Genomic DNA, 20232 nt, shown 5'->3' with positions numbered 1-20232 from the left:
AAAAGAAAGAAAGAAAGAAAGAAAAGAGAAAACAGAAAGCTGGGGGTGTGGAGGGAGGTGGAGGCAGCTGAAGATGCCCAAGAAGTGGGACAAGTAGAAGCAAGAAGCAGCCTTACACAAGTCTATGCAGCCTGGCAGCTGAACGGCAGCGTTGGGAGGGACTCTTGCTTTGGCCGTTGACTTTGCCAGCTGGCTTGGGAAGGTATGGCAGTGAATGCATTATGAAACGTGGAACTTTACTGAGCTTTTAACAGCCCGCTCTACAATGCGTTTCTGTGGCCCTCCAATTAGGACATCACAAACACAAGAGAAAGCCCCATAAAAGCTATATTGGGAGTGACTACAGCCTTCCTATAAGGGAAAGCGTCCCTGTATTATGAAGACATATTTAAACTAACTTTGGGATAAAAGTGATATGAAATCATATTTTAATCGGAAAATATGTTATAGTTACTCTCTCTTCTGAATGTTACTGTGGAGCTATGGCTTTATTATTGTTTTAGCTAAGTCATTTTAGCTAACTTTTTTTAAAAGTCAAATTGCCATAAGTGACAAGTTGTTCTTTTTTATTTTTTTATTTTTTGTTCTGTTTAATTTATAAAGTGCTGCTGTTGGGCTTTGTTTGTTTGTTTGTTTATTATTTACTTTTGGTGTTTTTTGAGACAGGGTTTCTCTGTGTAACCCTGACTGTTCCAGAACTTGCTCTGAAAACCAGGCTGGCCTCAAACTCACAGAGATCCACCTGTCTGTGCCTCTAGAGTGCTGGCATCAAAGGTGGTGTGGAATGATTACTAGTATTTAATATTAAATTTTTATTCTAATAAAATCAGTAGTTACTCCTTAACGAGCTTTTTACCCAAATAATCACATAGAGAGACTAGGATCTATTTAATTAGCCTACAGCACAATGCTGCGCAATAATTACTCCATCCTAAACCTCCATGCTAGTACAGTTTCCTCCCACTCAGATTTCCTGCATTACACTTGCTTTTAACTCTTTTCCTAGGCCCAGTTCATTTCTCTTGATGTTTCCCAGTCTTCTCCTCCTGGCTTTAACCTGTCCTTTCTTCTCTTTCTCACCCTGCTCACTCAACAGGATGTCCCACCCTATTCTCTGTTATTGCTCAGCACTGGCTTTATTGGCAACACAGAAAACAAATGGTGACATGTTTGCACAAACTTGAGACAGGAGATACTTGAAATAATCATCACAATGCAATGTCTAGATTGAAACCAGTTAGTGGGGTAGAGAAATCAGCATTTGAATGAACAAAGGTAAACTGTACATAGTCCACAAGAACACGATGCCAACAGGTGTGCTGCACTACCATGTGTGCCTGGTGTGGGCAGAGGCCTGAAGGGAGCTGCCTTGGATCCCTTGGGAACAGAGTCAAAGGTGGGTGTGGCAAACCATGTGGCTGCTGGGAATCAAACCCAGGTTCTCTGCAAGAACAACCAGTACTCTTGACCACTGGGCCACTTCCCTTAATAGCTTAAGGGAAGTGAGAGACCGTCCAGCTTGGGGTGCTTTGGATTTGGGGATTCTGCCTCAAAATAAAGTTCACTGTCTCCTTAAATAGCTTCCCCCATAAAGGAGCAAGCATGTTTGAATCTGAGGCATTTCTCAGATACACAAAACACTAAAAAGAAGTTTTTCTTCTCCCAGATACCACAGATTTATATTTAGAGCCAGTAAAAGTATCCCTGACTTCATTCTTGGTGCACAGGATGCTCCAAGAAGCTTCTAGAATAGGCCCTATACACCTGTAGACTTCATTTAAAGGCAACCTTAGAAAACATGAAGGACTAAGAAGAGGAGTTTCTGAAAGGGTGAGACATGCATTTATAGAAACGAGAAAAGAAGATTCTAGACTTTAACATTTAAGACCCAAAGAAAGATTGCACTAATAGAGGAGAAATGTGGCAACTCCATTTAATTATGTATATTATCTGACATGCATATCTATGTATTAAAGCCAGGCAGGTTAGTTCACACCTGTAAGCTCAGCATGTCTCCTGCCCTTAGTGTTGGTTTTACTTAGTTTGTTTGCTTATTTTAAGTTGTGAGTTACGTTAGCTCCTGGAGGAGATAGGGGTCTGCTTAACAGCTCAGTGCATGAAGGAAATGTTTAATTGAAGCTTTAAAGTTAGGAAACATCTCGTACGTTGAAACTAGTATAAATGTAAATGTAAATTCTGAAGAAAAAAAGAACAGTAAAATGATTCTGTCACTCAGCATTAAAAAAAGAAAAAAGAAAAAAAGAAAAAGGATGCTACTGGGGCCAGTGAGATGACACTGCGGGTGAAAGTTCCTGCCACACAAGCCTGACAACCAGGTTCAATCCCTGCAAACCACGTAAAAAGTGAGAATTTCATTTTAGTGTTTTGTGTATCTGAGAAATGTCTCCGATTCAAACATGCTTGCTCCTTTATGGAGGAAGCAATTTAAGGAGACAGTGAACTTTACTTTGAGGCAGAATCCCCAAATCCAAAGCACCCCAAGCTGGAAGGTCTCTCACTTCCCTTAAGAAATTAACAGCAAGCGAGCTGATGGAATTCAGGGCTCTGCCAAAAAAGTTATTCTAGTTAGGATCAGGAGTTGTGCACGCTGCAGAAAACATCTGAGGCTTTGGAATCTAGGACCTGTTTCCAGGCTCCCACTAATGAGCAACTTCGGGTCCTTAGTTAAGCAATCTATTTTGACTGTACTGCTGCCAGTTGCAATTGTTCTCAAGCGTGGCGGGCTATCTCGTGGTAAACTAGGCAAGAACTAGAAAGAATTTGTCCTGCGTGCATACAATACTTTCCATGAATACGCAGAGTGATATATTCTGACATAACCATTCCTTGTTCTTATATACTGTCTTCCTTTGTGGGTTTACAACATAAACATTCTGGACAGCAAGCCACACCAGTTCTGACGGGAACTAAAGTAAAGCAAGTTGGATTTCCCCTACCTCAGTTTAGTGAGATGACTGACTCAGAAGCCGTGCTATATTTCTCAGCAAAGCCTTCGTAGACACCGAGGTTTCTCCTGCCTGTCCTCCACTGCCTTCTACACCACGTTGTGCCAAGTCTTCTATGACTCAGCCATAAGCATATGACTATACCTGCCTTTTCTGCCTCTTCCAACGGGATGGACACTAATCAGGACTCACTCCATTCCCTTCCAGCTGAAGGAGGGTCTTCCTGGAGAAAGGGGCACTGGCAACACAGTCAGCCATTAAACCCATGCACAAAACAAGAGTTGCACCAAAAACCAAACAGCTACAGTCCAAGAACAGCCACACAAATTACTCAGACACTGGTCTCATCAGATATGGGTGGTTTGTTGAATGCACACCCCAAGACTGATCAAGATCAAGGACGCAACCCAGATTTGGCAGCTGAACTGTGAAAAAGCTAGTCTGCTTCTAAGGCAGGCTTTTTTTTTTTTAAATAACAAAAACCCATATTTGGCCACGTCCCTTAGATGGGGAGGCCTGGTGGCACTCAGAGGAAGGATAGCAGGCTACCAAGAAGATATTTGATACCCTATGAGCATATACAGGGGAAGGAGGTCTCCTTTAGTCACAGTCATAGGGGAAGGGAGTAAGGGGAAAATAGGAGGGAGGGAGGGAGGAAGGGAGGGAAGGATACAAGGGATAAGATAACAATGAGATGTAATATGAATAAATTAATAAAATATATTTAAAAAAAGAAAAAAGAAAAACCACAACCAAGTAACAACCAGGTAACCAGATGTAGAAAGCTAGGGAAGGCAGCATTACATCTTTTTTTTTTTCCTAGCTAGACAAAGCATTTCTAACTGACCTTTAATTTGATTGGTCCTGTAGATGAGGACTTTACGGAATATCAACAACAAAGTATACAAAGTTTAAGTAATGAAACCATAGAGCCATAACATGGTAAGAGGTTATTCTGGCCTTACAAAGTGTCAGCATGTTATAATCATTGGGAGGCAGAGCCTGAGAACTCAAACTTAATTTCACCTTATGATCAAGATGGAGACTAAAGACAAAATGGCTGCAGTTATGCTAAAGGCTAAAACAGGTCTCAACAAAACAAACAAACAAACAAACAAAAGCCTCCATGACAGACTAAGTAATTTTTCTCGCATTTTGTTTTTTTCCTCGCTGTTGAAATACCAGGAGGATGGCAGCGCGACATTCATAACTACTGCCCTGTGAGTTGAAAGGCCTGAGTCCTGGCCCTGGGTCTAGCTGACTCCAGCTCACCGTGTCACATGCCTCACCGGTAAAATAAGGCGTCAGGGGCCATCCCCGCAGTCTCAAGAGTGTTTCACAGATGACAGAAGTACTTCTGTGACTATGTGATGTTCACTTTAAGGTTCTGGGGCTAACGTAAGACATAATCCGTCCCCCAGAAGACTACTCTAAAATGTTGTTTTTGTTCATCCAAATCTTTTCTCTCCGGCATTATAATCTCCTTTTTAATGTTCGTCCATTGCACAAGATGTGGAGTCCTTCCTTCATCCTCACTTCTCTCCTGCTCAAGATCCTTTGTTGTCTTTGGATCTGAGAGTTGATATATTTTAAAAGTTCTGAAATCCAGGTGTGGTGGCACACTCCTGTAATCCCAGCACTCCTTCAGGCAAAGGCATCTGGATCAATGTGAGTTCAAGGAAAGGCTGGTCTACAAAGTGAGTCCAGGACAGCCAGGACTACAAGAAAAGAAACCCTGTCTCAAAAAAAAAATATTATTTTAAAGTTCTGAAAAGTTCTTAGCCCCTCTATCTATCTTCAATATTGCTCCTTTAGATACACACTAGACACCCCTACTATCTTTGCACCTTTCCCGCCTTCTCTTTCACATTTCCCATCTGTTTGTGTCTCTTGTTTCTATCTGAACAAATGCTTTCACACACTTCCTAGGTCATGGGCTTGCTTCACCCGCGTCAAATGTGTTGCTTGGTTGATCCTTTCAGTGTTAGCCTCTATGCTACGTTTTCATTTCAAGATTGCAAATTCATGGTTTCTATGTCTTTTAGAAAACTTGACGAACAGATGAAAAATCAGTTCTTTCACATATCTTTTCGGATTGCTCCAATGAGTGAAGTCTTTGTGGTTTGTCTCTGCTTCTTTTCTCTGTGTTCTTACCACCATTCTCAGAACTCTTATTTGCTTTGTAAAGTTGGGCAATAAACTGTTCATTTTCCATGAAACTTCTCCTGTGGAATAGTCGGTGGCTTTCAGTTAGCTAACATCTTTAAGATCTGTGTTTGCTGTCCCCATTTGCTTTAAGACACTGATGTACTAAACCTACTTTACATTCAACTCTCAAGATCAGGATTTTGGAGGCACCGAGGCACTGTAACGTCAGCATACACACTCACATGGGGTCTGATTGGCAGAAGACAAACGATTCTCAAAGGGATGTGGCTGAGACAGGTTTCCTAGCTGTTTCCCTTGTGTGCTGGGTTTTGCTACTCAGTCTCTCCTCTGCTCTGAATGCAGCCCTCAAGGGCTCTGGTTCTAGCTGTCAATTTTCTGTTAGAATCTCCATCTTAGGCATGCCCTGGCCCTTACTCCTCTGTTACAGTTATTTATCAGTATGGCCTAATAATGTTTATTATTAGGCCTATAATTATTATTATTGCGGTTATTTTCTAACCCTCTAGAAATCAATCAAGACACAGACACCTAGACACCTGTTATATTTTCAAATAGCCTTAGTTAACCCAGGGTAAGGCAGGTATTAATCTCCTAAACTATACCCCATATTGGGGCAAGTATCCCATATGCTGCCCCAATCCAATGCCATCTGTTTCTAATAATTTCTACAGAGCTCCCTCTTTCCATAATTCTAAGCATTTGCTAAATATCATTATCTGGGCCAAATCTTCATCCACACTGGCCAAGTGTTTCTTCCTGCACCTAACCCACCACGCCTTTTTCCTCCTTCCTGCTCTTCTCCTCTGGACTCTCTTTCCCAAGATTCCCTCTGTTTCCCAAAACCCGAGAACCTCAACGTGACTATCCTATTTGCCCTGCCCAGGTTTGATGGCCCTTTATTGGTCAAACAGAAAGTTCCTTAGGCAAAGTTAAATAGCAACCTTGGGGTCCAGAGATAGGAAGCAGTAATTAGCATCAAAGTATGTAAAACCAATCTCCAACACTCCTCAATCTTGGCACTTCCTGTAACTGTCTATCTTTTCTCTGGGGCTTAAAAAAGATGGTTCTTTGCCATTGTTCTGGATACTCTAGCCCAAACGGGCCGCGAACTTGAGATTGTCTCCCAGGGTACTGAGACTACTGATGTGCACCTGCCACATGCAGCCTTTGATTTTTTTTTCTTTCTTTTATATATTTATTTTATTTTCTGTGTATGGAAGCCTTACTTGCATGTACATATGCACCACAGACACTCCTGGTGCCTCCGGAGGCCGGAACAGTGTCGAGTCCCCAGAAACTGGACTTGAGGAAGCTGTGTGCCAGCTGACCCATGTTCTCCCCAAAAGCAGCACGTGCCATCTCCCCAGGCCTGACTATTCCTTTTAGGGCTTTAGTTTCAGCATTCTTGTCAGGAAGGTTTCCATGGCAACTAATTCACCAGTATACTGGAAACAATTTTTACCTAATTGAATTCATAACGACCAAAGATGACTTTAAACTTAGAACCACACATTTATTAATAAATCAGTGTTTTTACCTTTAGTTTATCCACTAGGACTCTACAAAAATGTGACTTATTTTGAGAAAAGGATTTTCTGCCTTGGAATACTTTGAGAGTTTCCTCTTCTAACTACAGGACACAGATCTCTCGTTAGGACACTAGTAAATCTGCTCTCTCCGGAGGCCACACCCCAAGATGCCCTGCGTCTTGAGTATGGCCCTCACTCACAGGGTCAAATAGTCCAGATGACACTGATCTAATGCCACACTTGCAAGCTTCTAGTTTTGTTTACTTAGCAGCAAAACCCTCTGCTACCTAGAAAAAGTGTTAGCTCAGAATGGAAAAGGAAGTGCGCTGGGATGTGAGGGAGGTAAGGGAGACACGGAATGCAGCAAAATAAGTTGCTTCGCCCGTTTCCTTAAAGTTTGCTTCGGCTTTTACCCATTGTACCTGGGGCAAATTACTTCCACATCTGTGCCTCATTTTCTTCATCTGTGTAAGACAGAACATCGTACCATCCTGGTGAAGCTTCTATGATGACCGAGTTACCTATGTAAAGTTCAGTACTTGGAAAACAATAGTTACTCAAGTGTTAATTATATATTATATATGTAACTATGAAAACACTTAGTCCAGTACTTGTCATATGGTGCCTATTCAAGTGTGTGTGTGTAAATATTATATATTTTTAGAGAGAGAGAGAGACAAAAAATGTGTTTCTGACCAGGTGTGGTGATGCATGCTTTTAATCCCAGCACTCAGGAGGCAGAGGCAGGTGGATTGCTGTGAGTTCGAGGCCAGCCTGGTCTACAAAGTGAGTCCAGGACAGCCAAGGGTACGCAGAGAAACCCCGTCTTGAAAAAAACTGTTTCTGGTTGAGCATTAAAAAGAGAGAAAATGAAACAGACAAGCAAAAACTGTATTGCTATTGGCTATTTCATATTTAAAATGATTTATATTTATAAATTTTATTAGTCAAGGTTACAGCAACTACTTTGGAATTCGATCAGTGTCAGTCTTTACATACCTTAGGGCAACTTCAGGAACCCCCTTGCTCATGAATATAAAGAATATGGAAAATAATCTCTGTAATGATTAGAGTGATGCCTGGGGCAGGGGAATAGAAACCACCAAATACCCAAAACAGCAGAATGAGTAACCTGTGTTGAGTGGAAGAATGTAACAGTTACATAATTCCTGATTATTTCATGGTTCTTCTTGCTATAGGTAGCTTAGTGGGTGGGGGAGGGTTATGCGCTCACGTGTGTAATAATATAAATGTATATGTAAAAAATTAAAAAATGTAAATGTAAAAAAAAATTTTATTATATTTATAAAATTTATAAAAGTCATTTATGTGTTTACTTGTTAAGTTTTACTTAAAACCTATTCTAAATGTAGAGGAAAAACTAGTTTTGCTCTTCAGAGTTAAACTAAGGGCAAAGGTCTATGTGTTAAGCACACCCTTCGGGTCATTACACACACTTTCCTGTAGCACTGACAGCTTTCTGAATACGTAAAAACAAAACAAAGCAGACCCCACTGTGAACTCGCCTGCCTCCTCCTGTGTAGAGGAGCTAAGAATGGATGGAAGAGGATCAGATGACATCTTTGGCTGAGCACGGGGCAGGTGCAGATGCAGATACGAACGGGAACTCTAGCAGACAGGAAGCAACGTACACAGTGTGAAATGCAGTCACCTGACTTGAACAATGGGAAATCTGATAGAAACACTGAAAGTGCCCAAAGGTGGAGAGGCTGTGGTGGCGGTGGTGGTGGTGGTGGTGGAGGTTGTGGTGGTGGTTGTGGTGGTGTGGTGGTGTGGTGGTGATGGTAGAAGAGGCTGTGGTGGTGGGGATTCCCAAGCCTAAGCTCTCAGGAATGGGGAGAGAGTCTACCCTTTTTCAAACTCACTACAGACTTAATGCACAGGGCACTGGGAACATCCAAATCCATAAAGTATAGGGTGGGGCTCAAAAGGAAGCTGGGCAATAAAGGAACTCCTTGAACTGATTGATTTGCATCATCGATCTAAGATCGAAGTGCATGGGCCAGCCAGAAAGTCAACTACTAAATACTTTCAAAAAGAATCGTCACCCAAGAGCAAGAAGTCTGAGTTCCATCAGGCTAAGATGTATAAAACCATCACCCCATAGGTCAAAAGTAGTGGAGCGGTGCTAATTTGGCACAGCTCAACCAGGAGTCCCATCTGCCCTGCTCTGTAGATCTCTGGGGTTTTGGTGGCCCCACGTATCTTCAGTGGATGATGACTGCCTTACGTGGAGATTCTGGAAGCACTGTTCCAAACTACATAATATGTACTAAGTACCTGCTATGGATAGTTCCCCTGGAAAATGAAGATGATGCCAACACAGCCCTTACTCCCCCGAGAGTTAGCAGTTCAACAAAAGGGAAAGAGACACAGAATTGAAGTGGTAAGTAATCATGTTGCCAGAGTTGTGAGTACTAGGAAGATAAACAATTGAATTATGCTCCAAGGGTCAAAGTGAAATGCTGTCAGGCATTGCTGGCAAGAACAGGTGAGGACGTCCCCTTAATGGGGAGGCCCGGTGGCTCTCAGGGAAAGGATAGCAGGCTACCAAGAAGAGACTTTATATGTTATGATCATATACAGCGGGAGGACGTCCCCCTCACCCACAGTCATAGGGGAGGGGAATAGGGTGAAAGTGGGAGGGAGGGAGGAATGGGAGGATAGAAGGGATGGGATAACAATTGAGATGTGATATGAATGAATTAATAAATTAATTTAAAAAAAGAACAGGTGAGCAAAGGTGTGCAGGTTGTGAAAGCAGGTAGGCACCAAGGAATGACGAGTGTGCCCTATGATCTGAAGGGTAAAGGGTGTGGAGGGAGGGGACACAGGCTGATGGGGCACGCCCTGACATGTAGGAAAGTGAGTGGTGAACACTATGTGTAGAGAAGTAACAGAAAAGGGCTGGGGTTGCAGAGAAGGCTCCATGGTTAAAAGCACGTACTGCTCATCTAGAAGGCCCAAGTTCAGTTTCCAGCATCTCCGTAGGGCAGTTCACAACTGCCTGTAACTCCAGTTCCAGAAGACCTGATGTCCTCTTCTGGCCTCTTTGGGTACCTACACACGGATGTGTGTGTGTGTGTGTGTGTGTGTGTGTGTGTGTGTGTGTGTGTGTGTGTATACATAAATAAATATATTTAAAGAAATACTAAGTGCCTATCAGTTTCAAAGCTTACAAGAAATCTCTCTGGCAATAACACTATCCCTGTTCTCCTCTCGAGAGAGATCGGGCCTGACTGACTGATTGTCAGGTTTCTCCACGGGACATTTCCTTTCCTGGGAGAGGGAAATTTCAGAGCAGTGGGAGGAAGGAAAGAGAAAGCACCGGCGTGAGTGAGGGGGTTGCTCTCACTGCAGCCCCCCCTTCCTGTGTATCCTTTATTCTGACTTCACTAGAAAAGAAGTGAAACCACTCTACCCAAAAAGCCAGAGGGTTGGGGTAAGAGAGTCGCTCTTCATCGTTACTGTCCTGTGATGGCGTCATACCGCGCTAGAAAACTTAGCCATGATCCCAGCTTCCTCTCCTCTCTATCAGCTAGGACCATGTGATGGTTTTAACTTGACACAACCTACATTCATTTCCCCAAGTTGCTTGTTTTGTTGGAACATTTTATCACAGCTACAGAAATGAAACAAGGGCAGAACATTTGGGGAACACTGTCTTTTTCTATGAACTAGCAATAGGTGATTGAGATCCCATCACGGACTCATGAATCTTCCCCCATGTTAGATCACAAAGGTTGATAAAATGGTGAACTAAAATTTGAGGCCCTGGAATTTAATCTTGCCCTGTAACATGGCCTTGTTCTATCAATGTTCCCTATGCCTTAAGGGAAAGAGCGTGATATCAGATCTGGCTTCACTTACTATTTAAGTAGTGTTGCTTTTGGCAGGCTATCCCTCTGAGCCATGATTTACTCACCTCTAAAAGGGAGATAATCACATCCAAACAACTAGAAGGAAAGCCTCTGGCTGTCACGTGATGGTCAAGGCACTGAGGAAGTTGTCACCATCACTGTCCTCACTCAAGAGTCTGACCCAAGAATGCATACTCTTCTTGCAAAGTACCTGAGTTTGGCTCCCAGAACTCACATCTGACAGATCACAAACACCTGTAAATCTCGTTCCAGGGACTCTGACACCTCCTCTAGGCAATGTGGGCACACACACACACACACACACACACACACACACACACACACACACACACACACTATACATAAAATACACATACAGTACACATACATATTTCTACAATAAATATTTTTTAAAGAATCTGACCTGTTGTAGATTCCCTGCTCATCCTTCTTTTTGAACTTAAGATGTTTCTTGGGTGGCATCCATAGGTCTTATAAAAAGGAGCAGCCAGGACACACAGCTCAGTTGACAGAGTCCTGTGTCCAGTCCACAACATCCATGAACTGCATGTGGTGCCAGCCTGTACTTCCAGCACTGGTGAGCTATCAGAAGTCCAAGACTGGGTCACTAAGATGGTATAGTAGGTCAAGGCACTTGATGCTAAGCCTGATGACCTGAGTTCAATGACTGGTACCCACATAGTGAAAAGGGAATAGTGGCTCCTGTAAGTTGTCTTCTGACCTTCATCCATGTGCCATGGCACATGAGTAATAAATAAATGCAAAATTTAAAAAGTTCTACACACCCCCACACACACAAGTCCTCTACACAGTGACTTTGAGATCAGTCTGGGATACATGGGTCTCTGTCTAGAAGAGGAGGGGGAAAGGGAAGGAAAGGAAGACAGAAAGATGCAGGGGGTGGGAGGTGCAAATCATACCCTTATTGCTTAAAACTCTTCTTTGGCTCCTTCTGTCTTAAACTGAGATGACCTACTTCCTGTGGTTTCTTGAGTCTAGCCAAACCAGCTCCCTGCCCTCTACCGTCTCTAACCCCATCGACTCTGTTCCTGGTAGCCTATGTGTTTCAGCCGTGATCCCCTGTTCTGTAAGCAGATTATGGCTACCTGAATTGAACCCTTACCCTGGAGTGTCCTTTGCCCACACGGCTTTTCTGCCTCCTCCCTCCCACCTCCTCTGTTCTCCTTTCAGATGGACCTTAGCTATTAAGTCGTGAACACACTTCCTCAGGACTGCTCAACTCTAGCTCGCAGTGCTGGGAAGAACGTATTTGCATGAATATTACTCAAGGGCAACCTCCCAATGCAGAGTAAACTTCCGAGGGTAGAACTTTGATTGGTTCACAACTGTAGCCCCAGTATCTAGCCTAGCAACAAGCTGTTTGACTTATTATCAGTACTATCATTAGGCAGGCCTCTGCAAACAGACCCAGGCCTATCAGTGCTATAGCCTCAGGACCTCAGGGAAGTTAGGCTTTCCTCACAATGATTTCCAAAGAACTTAATTGCTTTCCTAAGGGTCAAAGGTTGAATTTCCTCTTTCTCAATAGTATCTAAATTTCCCAAGTTGAGTATGTACGTTTAATTAAAACTTTTCTTAAGAACCTTGCATTTTAACAATATTGGTTATAGGACATCAATCTGGTTCCAAAAGTTTTCAAAGACTCTTACTAAGGAGAGAAAAGTCATCAGCCAAACTAACATTGTGACAATACATCAATAGCTTTGATAAGCAAATGTGCTTAGGTGCCTGCCATCTAAGAGGTGTTTTACTAAAGGACTTAATAGTTGACCAGATGTAGATAATACAACAAAGGGAAAAGGAAGTCTCCGCATGGTGTCCCATGGGCTGGTCCTAATGAAATGCATAGTCCCTGACCTAAAATGGGAATGCAATGTTTGGAGTAGTGTATAGAAAATATTTCTCTTCTTCAGAAAGGCAAACATATCAAAGGTGACAAAAACCATTGCAGCTTCAGGGCCAGGGAAAAGGAAACTCATGGAGATTATTGACAACCATAGACCAACACAAGCTCTTTGGAAGTCAAATGAAAATACCGATTAAATCACAAGGGCATTGTCTCTTGATCCAGAGAGAAATTCCACTGTTATAAAATCTGTTGCCAATGAACTTTCAAAGTTTTCTAAGAATCACATGCATGTGCTCTACCCCTTCAGCTGGAAAACTAACGTTAGGAAGACAGAAGAGCCTAGAAACAGACAATGTGTTAAGCAAGAAAGAATTGGTTAAATAGAAATGTGTATGATTGAAAGCAGAAAACACTCAGGACACAGTGTTCATTCTAGAAAACGGAAAAGGTGGTGCACAAAATATCTGCAGTATGACTCTACTTTCTAATTAAAAATAGATACACTTTTACCATTTCCACATTAAGGAGAGAAAAAAATTAATAGCAGGGACACTTTCTAGACATACATTTTTCTAAGGGCACACATATCAGTTTTACAACCAGAAAAAAATTACCTAGGGGGAAAAAAAAAACAACTTTCAATAGAAGAGACAGTCTGTGCCGTGGTATAGTCTATGTTCTGGAAAAGGCATCACTGAGCACCTTTTAAAAGATGACATTTTAAAATTAGTACCTAAGCACAACTCGGCAAGCACTGCTCTGTTGGGAATCTCCCCGGAGGAAAAAGCTACACACCCACACACTGCAGTCCACCCAGAGAGCGCTGTTTGCATAGCTTCATTCACCAGCTACTGTCACCTAAGTTGCTTAATCTGAGCTACTGTATAAATAGTACCGGAGCGGAGCGTGACTGCTTTAGCTATCAGCAAGTGCTGACTGCAGGAAAGCCCAGCATCCAAGTCGCACTAAGTCCCTGCCTCTACCAAGGTGAGTACCACACCAATATGCGAGGACAACTGCTCTCTGCTGGTGAGGGGGAAAACAGTACTGTCTACAGGCTCTCAAATAACTCTCAGATAGAAAGGTAAAAGACTTGTTAGTGGACAAAGTGGTTTGTTCTTCAGAATGAGAGCTTAAAATGGTTCTGGATTCTGCTTTTAGTTTTGTAATTCTAATAAAGACGCTGGCATTCTGGACGGATGACTCTGTCATAAAGGTTTATTTCTTAGTTTCATTTCTTGTTCAACTATGCAGGCTAATGGTCCTTTCGAGCAGAGTTCTTCCACAAGTGTTTGCTCAAGCTAGTCCATGGGAGTAGGAAGGGAAGAGAAGGGCTATGAGATCAAATAAATCACTGAAAACAGAGAAAAGCAAAGCCAGGCATGACCCCTCAGTGACGGGCTACAGGCGTCTTTACTATGCTACGACGAACTCTAAGCCTCCAAGAAGATAAGCTATTGACTGCAAACAGATTTATTTAAAAGACAGGTTTATGACTAGAAAAAAAAATGTTGTTTCTAGGACACATGTATCCTTGGGTGAAAGAGAAAACACAAACCATCGCTGTTTTTGAAGCAACTCAGGTGTTTCCTGTCCAGCTGAAAAGATAACTTTTATATGGTGACCTAACTCCAGATTCCCACGCACAAGGGTTAAAAATTAACTATCCTGTAAAAGTTACAGCTCTGCTCTAAAGGAAATCATTTCTTCTGAGCCAGCGATGGTGTCCGGTTACGATGATGACTTATATAACAGGTCAGTAGCACGGATTCAAGTTACCCTAAGCGATGCATTCCTAAGCAAAAGCGGTCACATGAAGCTCTGCCGACGGAGGACGAAGGAAGCCCGAAGCCAATACAGTCAACAACTGCGTTAGTTATAATCAGCACATTCAACAAACAGTAGGCACAGAGAAGCGAGGAAACCTCTCTTGTAGGTTTTGCGTTGCTGTCTCACAGCTTCTTAGCTTTGTGCTAAGCGTAAACTCAAATGCTAAGCACTCCAAGATCAAGGCAGCCAAAGATGATGTTGATCTTACACCGCTTCACAACCGCAGTGTTTTACTCAGCCAAGGAGAAGAGTATGTGGGACATTTAACCCGGGGACAGCTTCTTCGGGGAATTCTGCCTTGTGCTAACATCTTCAGAAGTTTATTATTACTATTTCAAAGGAGCTGGGCACTTGCTTTGAGCATAAGAAGGCCTGAATGTTTAAAACAGAGTGCCAAGTTCTGATCCACAGAGACCTCCCCACGGCTGTTAACAGACGCAGTTGGTGAATGTATTAGTGGCCTACGGCGTCCTTTGTTCTTTGCCTCCAGACTTTCACGTAACCCCTTTTGCTCAGGGATGCATCATTTAGGGCAACTTGGAATGCATGCTTGTAACAGGCTCAGAATAAATGATTTCCTTTAATTCAGGGTGGCAATTTTTACAGTGTAGTCAATTTTTAGTCCCTTTGAACAAAGAAAGGAGGGAGACCGCATGGGAAGGAGAGTTAAAAGATAACAGTTGCGTTTCACTGTTTGCACAGAAGGGACAGGTTTCTACCTTCATTCTTCTACATGTGGACAGCCAGTTTCCCCAGTAAAAAAACAAAACAAAAACTTAACTCTATGTTTTTTTTAAAAATATGTTTTTATACCTCTTTCAAGAATTAAATATCTCTATTTGTCTGAGCAATGAGGTAATTATATTGTAATTTTTAAAAGATTTTTAAAAAGGAGAAAAGACAATGTGTTAAGGTTGAAATGATGCAAGGAAGTAACAAAAGATTTAAAACTCAAATATAAAAGAAGTAGATAAAATTAAGTAGAAGAGGAATAAAAAATTCAAAATAATAAATAATAGTATTCATTGAAATTAAAAGGGGAGACAGAAGCACCTCTCCAGGTCTGTGTGGGGAAGACAACGGGTTGGAGCTTGCTCTCACTAAGCAGCTAGCATATGTGAGGCCCATCGTAGGTATCAGGACTGTGTTTACTACCCTCAAAGTCTCTTCCTTTGCGTTTATGGGGTCTTTGCCTTCCACAGTAATTTCTACATCCTATAGGCTGAGCAGGTTCCCAATCACTCCGGAGAGTCTCGGTCTACCGTCCACAAGTGTGGCAAAGTCCACCTAGTTCACCAGCAAGTTTTGTCCTAGACGGAAAAGCAACCAGCTGGCTTGGTTTGTAAGTAACCTGGCAGGCTTGGAGGCCTCAGTCTCGGCAGACTCCCTCAACCTGCAGGTCATAGTCCTCGCCACAAGGGGGCAGGGCCACTGATCACTGTCCCTTCCACAGCCCGGGCTCAGAGTTACCCCTGAGCTGCTCAGCCTCAAAACAATAGCGGCACCCCCTCCCCACAGCTGCCCCACCTGAAGATATCCCCTGATCAAAGCATTCTTTCAAACTACAGGGAGTGATAAGATGGCTTCTTAACGCTAGTCAGCAGTGACAGGGGACTCGCCCTCAGAACAAATTCCTGTCTCGGATTTAAGGCTGATGAGAACTGTGCTGTCAAACCTGGGTTCTCATTAAAGCTCCCTAAACCAGAGCTGACCTAGTGATGGTTGATTCCCCTCCCTCCTGACCCCTTCCCTGCCCCACTCCCCATCCACCCACGCCGGGAGGCTGGCATTCTGCACAACATCCCACTTCTCCACGTTGTCTTTTTGTTTCCTGGTGACTTTAGTGACCCTGTTTTTGCTGCAGTTGTGGTTGTTTCACTTTTGTTTGTCACCTCCCTTCATCCCCAGTGGTCTTCTGCTGTCTTCCTGGAATATAGCTTCTCCTTTTGACCCTGATCTCCTGACTTGTGAGTAAGCAGAGAAAATCAGCAATCTCACTCCTTCCATTTATCCTCGAGAAACTGTTTATTCTTGATCGCCAACACTACTCTTTTTAATATCCGGCTGGTGCCCAATCTGAAAAGCGGAGACCCTCCACAGCCACTCCCATGTGCCTTAGCCACAAACTCATTTAGTTTTCAGTAACTGGCCATTTTCTGGCATAAGGTGTTTCCTGTTCAATATTACTTTCCTGGCCCCCTATCCTTTTAGCGGACAAAATATTTAGAAAATAAGGTATGTGCACACACTGCTGGACATCTGTTTAATAGTGACTCAAATTTAACATTACAGAGGCTTTGCCTTGGCATCTGAGTTATATATTATATGTCTTTTTCTGTACAGTGAAAAGTCATGCAAGATCAGTATTGCTACTTTTTTTTTTTTTGCTATGTACTAACTAAAACAAAACAATCCTGAGGTTTCAATAAAAGCACTGCCATTAATGATAAGTATATCTAGTTTCCTATTTCTCTGTGTTTTTAATTTTTTTTCCCTATGACTAGGTTCTAGTGCAAGTGGACAGTCAGAATACTGAGCTCAAATTTCTTTTTTTCTTTTGTATGGCTATCGATTTCTTGTTGAGTTACTTAAAGTTGTTTCTGGTTATTTCAGGTACAGATAGTTAAACTAATATTATACTTTAATCCTACAGAAACCTGAAAAATGAAGCCTAAGATGAAGTACTCAAACTCCAAAATTTCCACGGCAAAGCTCAACAGCACAACAGGCAAAGCCCCGGCACAGTCTTGCAAATTAAGAAGTAAGAGCTTATGCATTCCTGTTTCCCACGCTGTGTTAAATCTACTCTCAAATATTTCCTATTTCAATGTTAAGGCATGCTACCTTACCAAAAATTCCTAAGACTATAAGATCTGAAAATAAAAAAATTTTTAAAAAAAGAGATGGCTCATAAGGATCTAGTTTAGAAGCCTTGTTTTTTGAACAGAGTTTATGCCAACACTGTTGTTATTTGGTACAACACAGGATAGTGACCGCGCAGAGAATAATCAGAGACTTTTGAGGAATATAAACTTAGGAAAAATAGTCTTTTATATCAACTCCTTCACACTTCTCAGAGCTCCTGCCTTCAAATCCTCAAAACCTCTCCCCTACTCAGCTGACAAACCTCTTGCCTGGTCCACTTTCCCTCCGCATGGTTGTCAGGACCTGTGCGGTGAGGATGCAAGGGAAATAATCACAAATTAACACACCCAGGCCCCAAAGAACGAACCAAATATAATGATCTAATTACGAACTCGACGTTTGGAATCCGATGAAAGAGAAATGGAGTTAAATAACAGGCGCACCTCTGTGGAGGGACGGGACAGGAGAATCTTTGATTCTTAAAATCAGCAAAGGAAGAAGGAATCCTTGCCATCAACAGCACACTTCTTGTATTGGAATGGTAACACCAAGGAGGGTAACCAAGCTCTGGTGGGCTGGGAGGAAATGGGAGTGTGATGGATGGCCTGAAAAGAAAGCAAGGCCCCCTTCTGCCTTCCCTGAGGCTCGGGGCCACCCATACACTTGCTGTTATGTCAAAACGCTCTGTGCAGAAACAGTGACTCGGTGGAAGTGACTTGGTGCTCCGAGTTTCCTCATATTATCGAATGCACCGGCTTTATATATAGAAAGCGAGAGCCTTTCTAGACACTGGGACCAGAGCTCACTTTGAATACTGCCATCTTACAATTCACCTGCTGAGGTCCCTTTTCCACCTTGACCCTGAAAGGCTGCTTATAGTGTCCAAGACACAGATGAACTTTTCTCCGTGAGACTTAAATTTTGCTTTGGCTAAGTGAAATGAGGCTCACTGAATAACTGGCTAGCCTTTTTAGGGAGGTTGACTGAGTCTGCATTTCGCTGGTCCCTCAGACTGCAGTGCCCATTTCTTTGCCCCCGCCGACCAATCAGGCTCTCTGAAGCTCAGACCAACCTGTAAACCCACAAAGCTCCTGCTTTAGCCTAACTCTTGAGTGCTGGGACTAGAGACAGGACCACATCTGGCCAGCGGCCATTTTCCTCCATGGAGATAGAGTCTAATGAGTAGCTTTGATATTAAATGCACTGCACTAATTAATTTTGCTTCTCTATGGACAAATACCTGGCAGAAGCAACCTGAAGGCAGAGAACTCATTTTGCTCCATGGCTTAGGAGGTACAGTCCATCGTGGTATGGAGGGGATGAGGGCTGGACCAGTTTGAACCATGGCAGGCCAGAGTATGCAGCAGCTTCTCATACGGCACCAACCAAGAGGAGGAGACTGAAGGACCAGGCTACAATCTTCTGAGACTGGCCACTGCGATATATATATATCTATATATATATAGACACACACACACACACACACACACACACACACACACACACACACACATCAGCAAGGTCCCAAAAGTTCCACAACTTTTCAAACAGTGTTACCAGGTTAGGACCAAGTGTTTAAGCACAAGAGTCTGTGGGGACATTTAACACACTTCTTAGCACAGCTCAGGAGCCACGTAACCTTGGGCAGTGTCATGACTCTTAAAAGCCTCAGATTATCATTGTAAAACTAAGATAATAATACTCTGCAAGATTATTATGAATGGCTAAATTAAAAGGCAATAAAAGTAGTTAGCATAGTGTTTGGCCTAGTGTTGATACTTGTTTAATGGCAGTTATTTCAGTATCAATAACCCTTACGGTTTGCAGCCATTGCCCAAAAATTATTAAAAGTTTATTCTAGATGAGCAGAAAAACAGCTCAAATCTCACATGGGTGACAACATTCCCCTCGGTTAGGCAATGGCTTATACAATCTGAATGTAGAGCCATGATTCCTCAAGTGGCATTCTGAAACCAAACCAAACATTTCTAAAGACCTAAAGTGTTTCAACAACTCATTTGGCAGCAAAATACAACCCCAGCCGATGTCTGTTAAATCCCAAGGTCCGTGACGGTTAGTTTCAAACGTCAACTTGACTGAACTAAGGACCGCTTGAGACACTAGGGAAGCATATCCTTAGGAACATGCCTATGCCAGCATTTTTCTGAAAAGGACTAACTTAGACACACCCTGAAAATGGGCAGCCCCAACATCCATCCCATGGGCTGGGTCCAGAACCGACTAGAAAGGATCCAGATCAAGACAGGTGGGCAGCACCATACCCTATTCTCCGCTTCCCAGTCAGCTGAGATGTGAGCAGGCGGCCTCCCAAACGCCACACCCTTTTCTCCATAAAGGACCTGCAGCCGGAGCACAGCTAATCCTTTTCTCCTTTAAGTTGCTTTTTGTCACAGGGTTGGTCGCTGTGAGGAGAAAGTAACTAATGCAAGGCTGTATTTCATTTTGTATAACATACTCTACGGCTTGCTACAAAACTAGTAAAGCTACTTTTTTTAATCAAGTAGTGCACTCCAGTCTCTGTTGGAGGTGCTGTATGACCTACATAAATCTGCTTTTCTTCTTCCTGTTGTTAGGATCCCCACAGAAGGCCAAAGAGATTTGCCATGTCTACTACATGAGGCTCCGTTCTGGCCTCACCATAAGAAAGGAGAGCTGTTACTTCGGGAAAGAACCTGCCAGAAGATACCCACTAAAATCGGGTAAGTACCATCCCTGGACAGACTTCCGGGCTTCTGTTTGCTTTCACGTTCCACATCTCTCTATACAACTCTTCTTTCCCTCACACACATTCTCCTTTAGGAAAAGAATAAAGATGACGATGGGTTGACCGTCTTAGAAAGGGCTTTTAATTACATGGGTGAAATGGTGAAGCCAAAACAGATGATACAAGGTTCTATGTATTGTATGTAATCACTGTGGGTGGTATTTTCTAATACAGAGGAAGTAAACTAAATGACTCTCAGTGGCTGCTTTGAGTGTTGTGACTGTGGCAAGCAGGTCTCTCTCCTCTTGGTGCTCTGCTGGAGTGTGGATGGAAAGCTGTTTTACAGCGATGACCCTCGCCATTAAGGAGGAACTGA

General features: G+C 42.8%; 1 protein-coding gene across 3 annotated transcripts in view; it reads left to right on the top strand.

Moving 5' to 3' along the window:
* IL33 (interleukin 33) overlaps window positions 1-20232 on the top strand; it is a 33301-nt gene that overhangs the window by 5574 nt on the left and 7495 nt on the right. The window contains exons 1-3 of one of the 3 annotated variants that reach the window (XM_084769695.1): window positions 13275-13423; window positions 16920-17027; window positions 19726-19851. In XM_084769695.1, the coding sequence (XP_084625821.1) occupies window positions 16931-17027; window positions 19726-19851 (223 nt within the window). In that variant the 5' untranslated portion in view covers window positions 13275-13423; window positions 16920-16930. Of the gene's footprint in view, window positions 1-13274; window positions 13424-16213; window positions 16234-16919; window positions 17028-19725; window positions 19852-20232 lie in introns of those variants that run through there. The other 2 variants (XM_084769696.1, XM_084769694.1) reach the window with 2 other exon arrangements.

This window comes from Acomys minous (genome assembly GCF_964271855.1).
Source record: "Acomys minous genome assembly, chromosome: 2".
NCBI lineage: Eukaryota > Metazoa > Chordata > Mammalia > Rodentia > Muridae > Acomys > Acomys minous.
The sequence above is the reverse complement of the archived record's forward strand: the minus strand, read 5'-3'. Positions and strand labels throughout refer to the sequence as shown.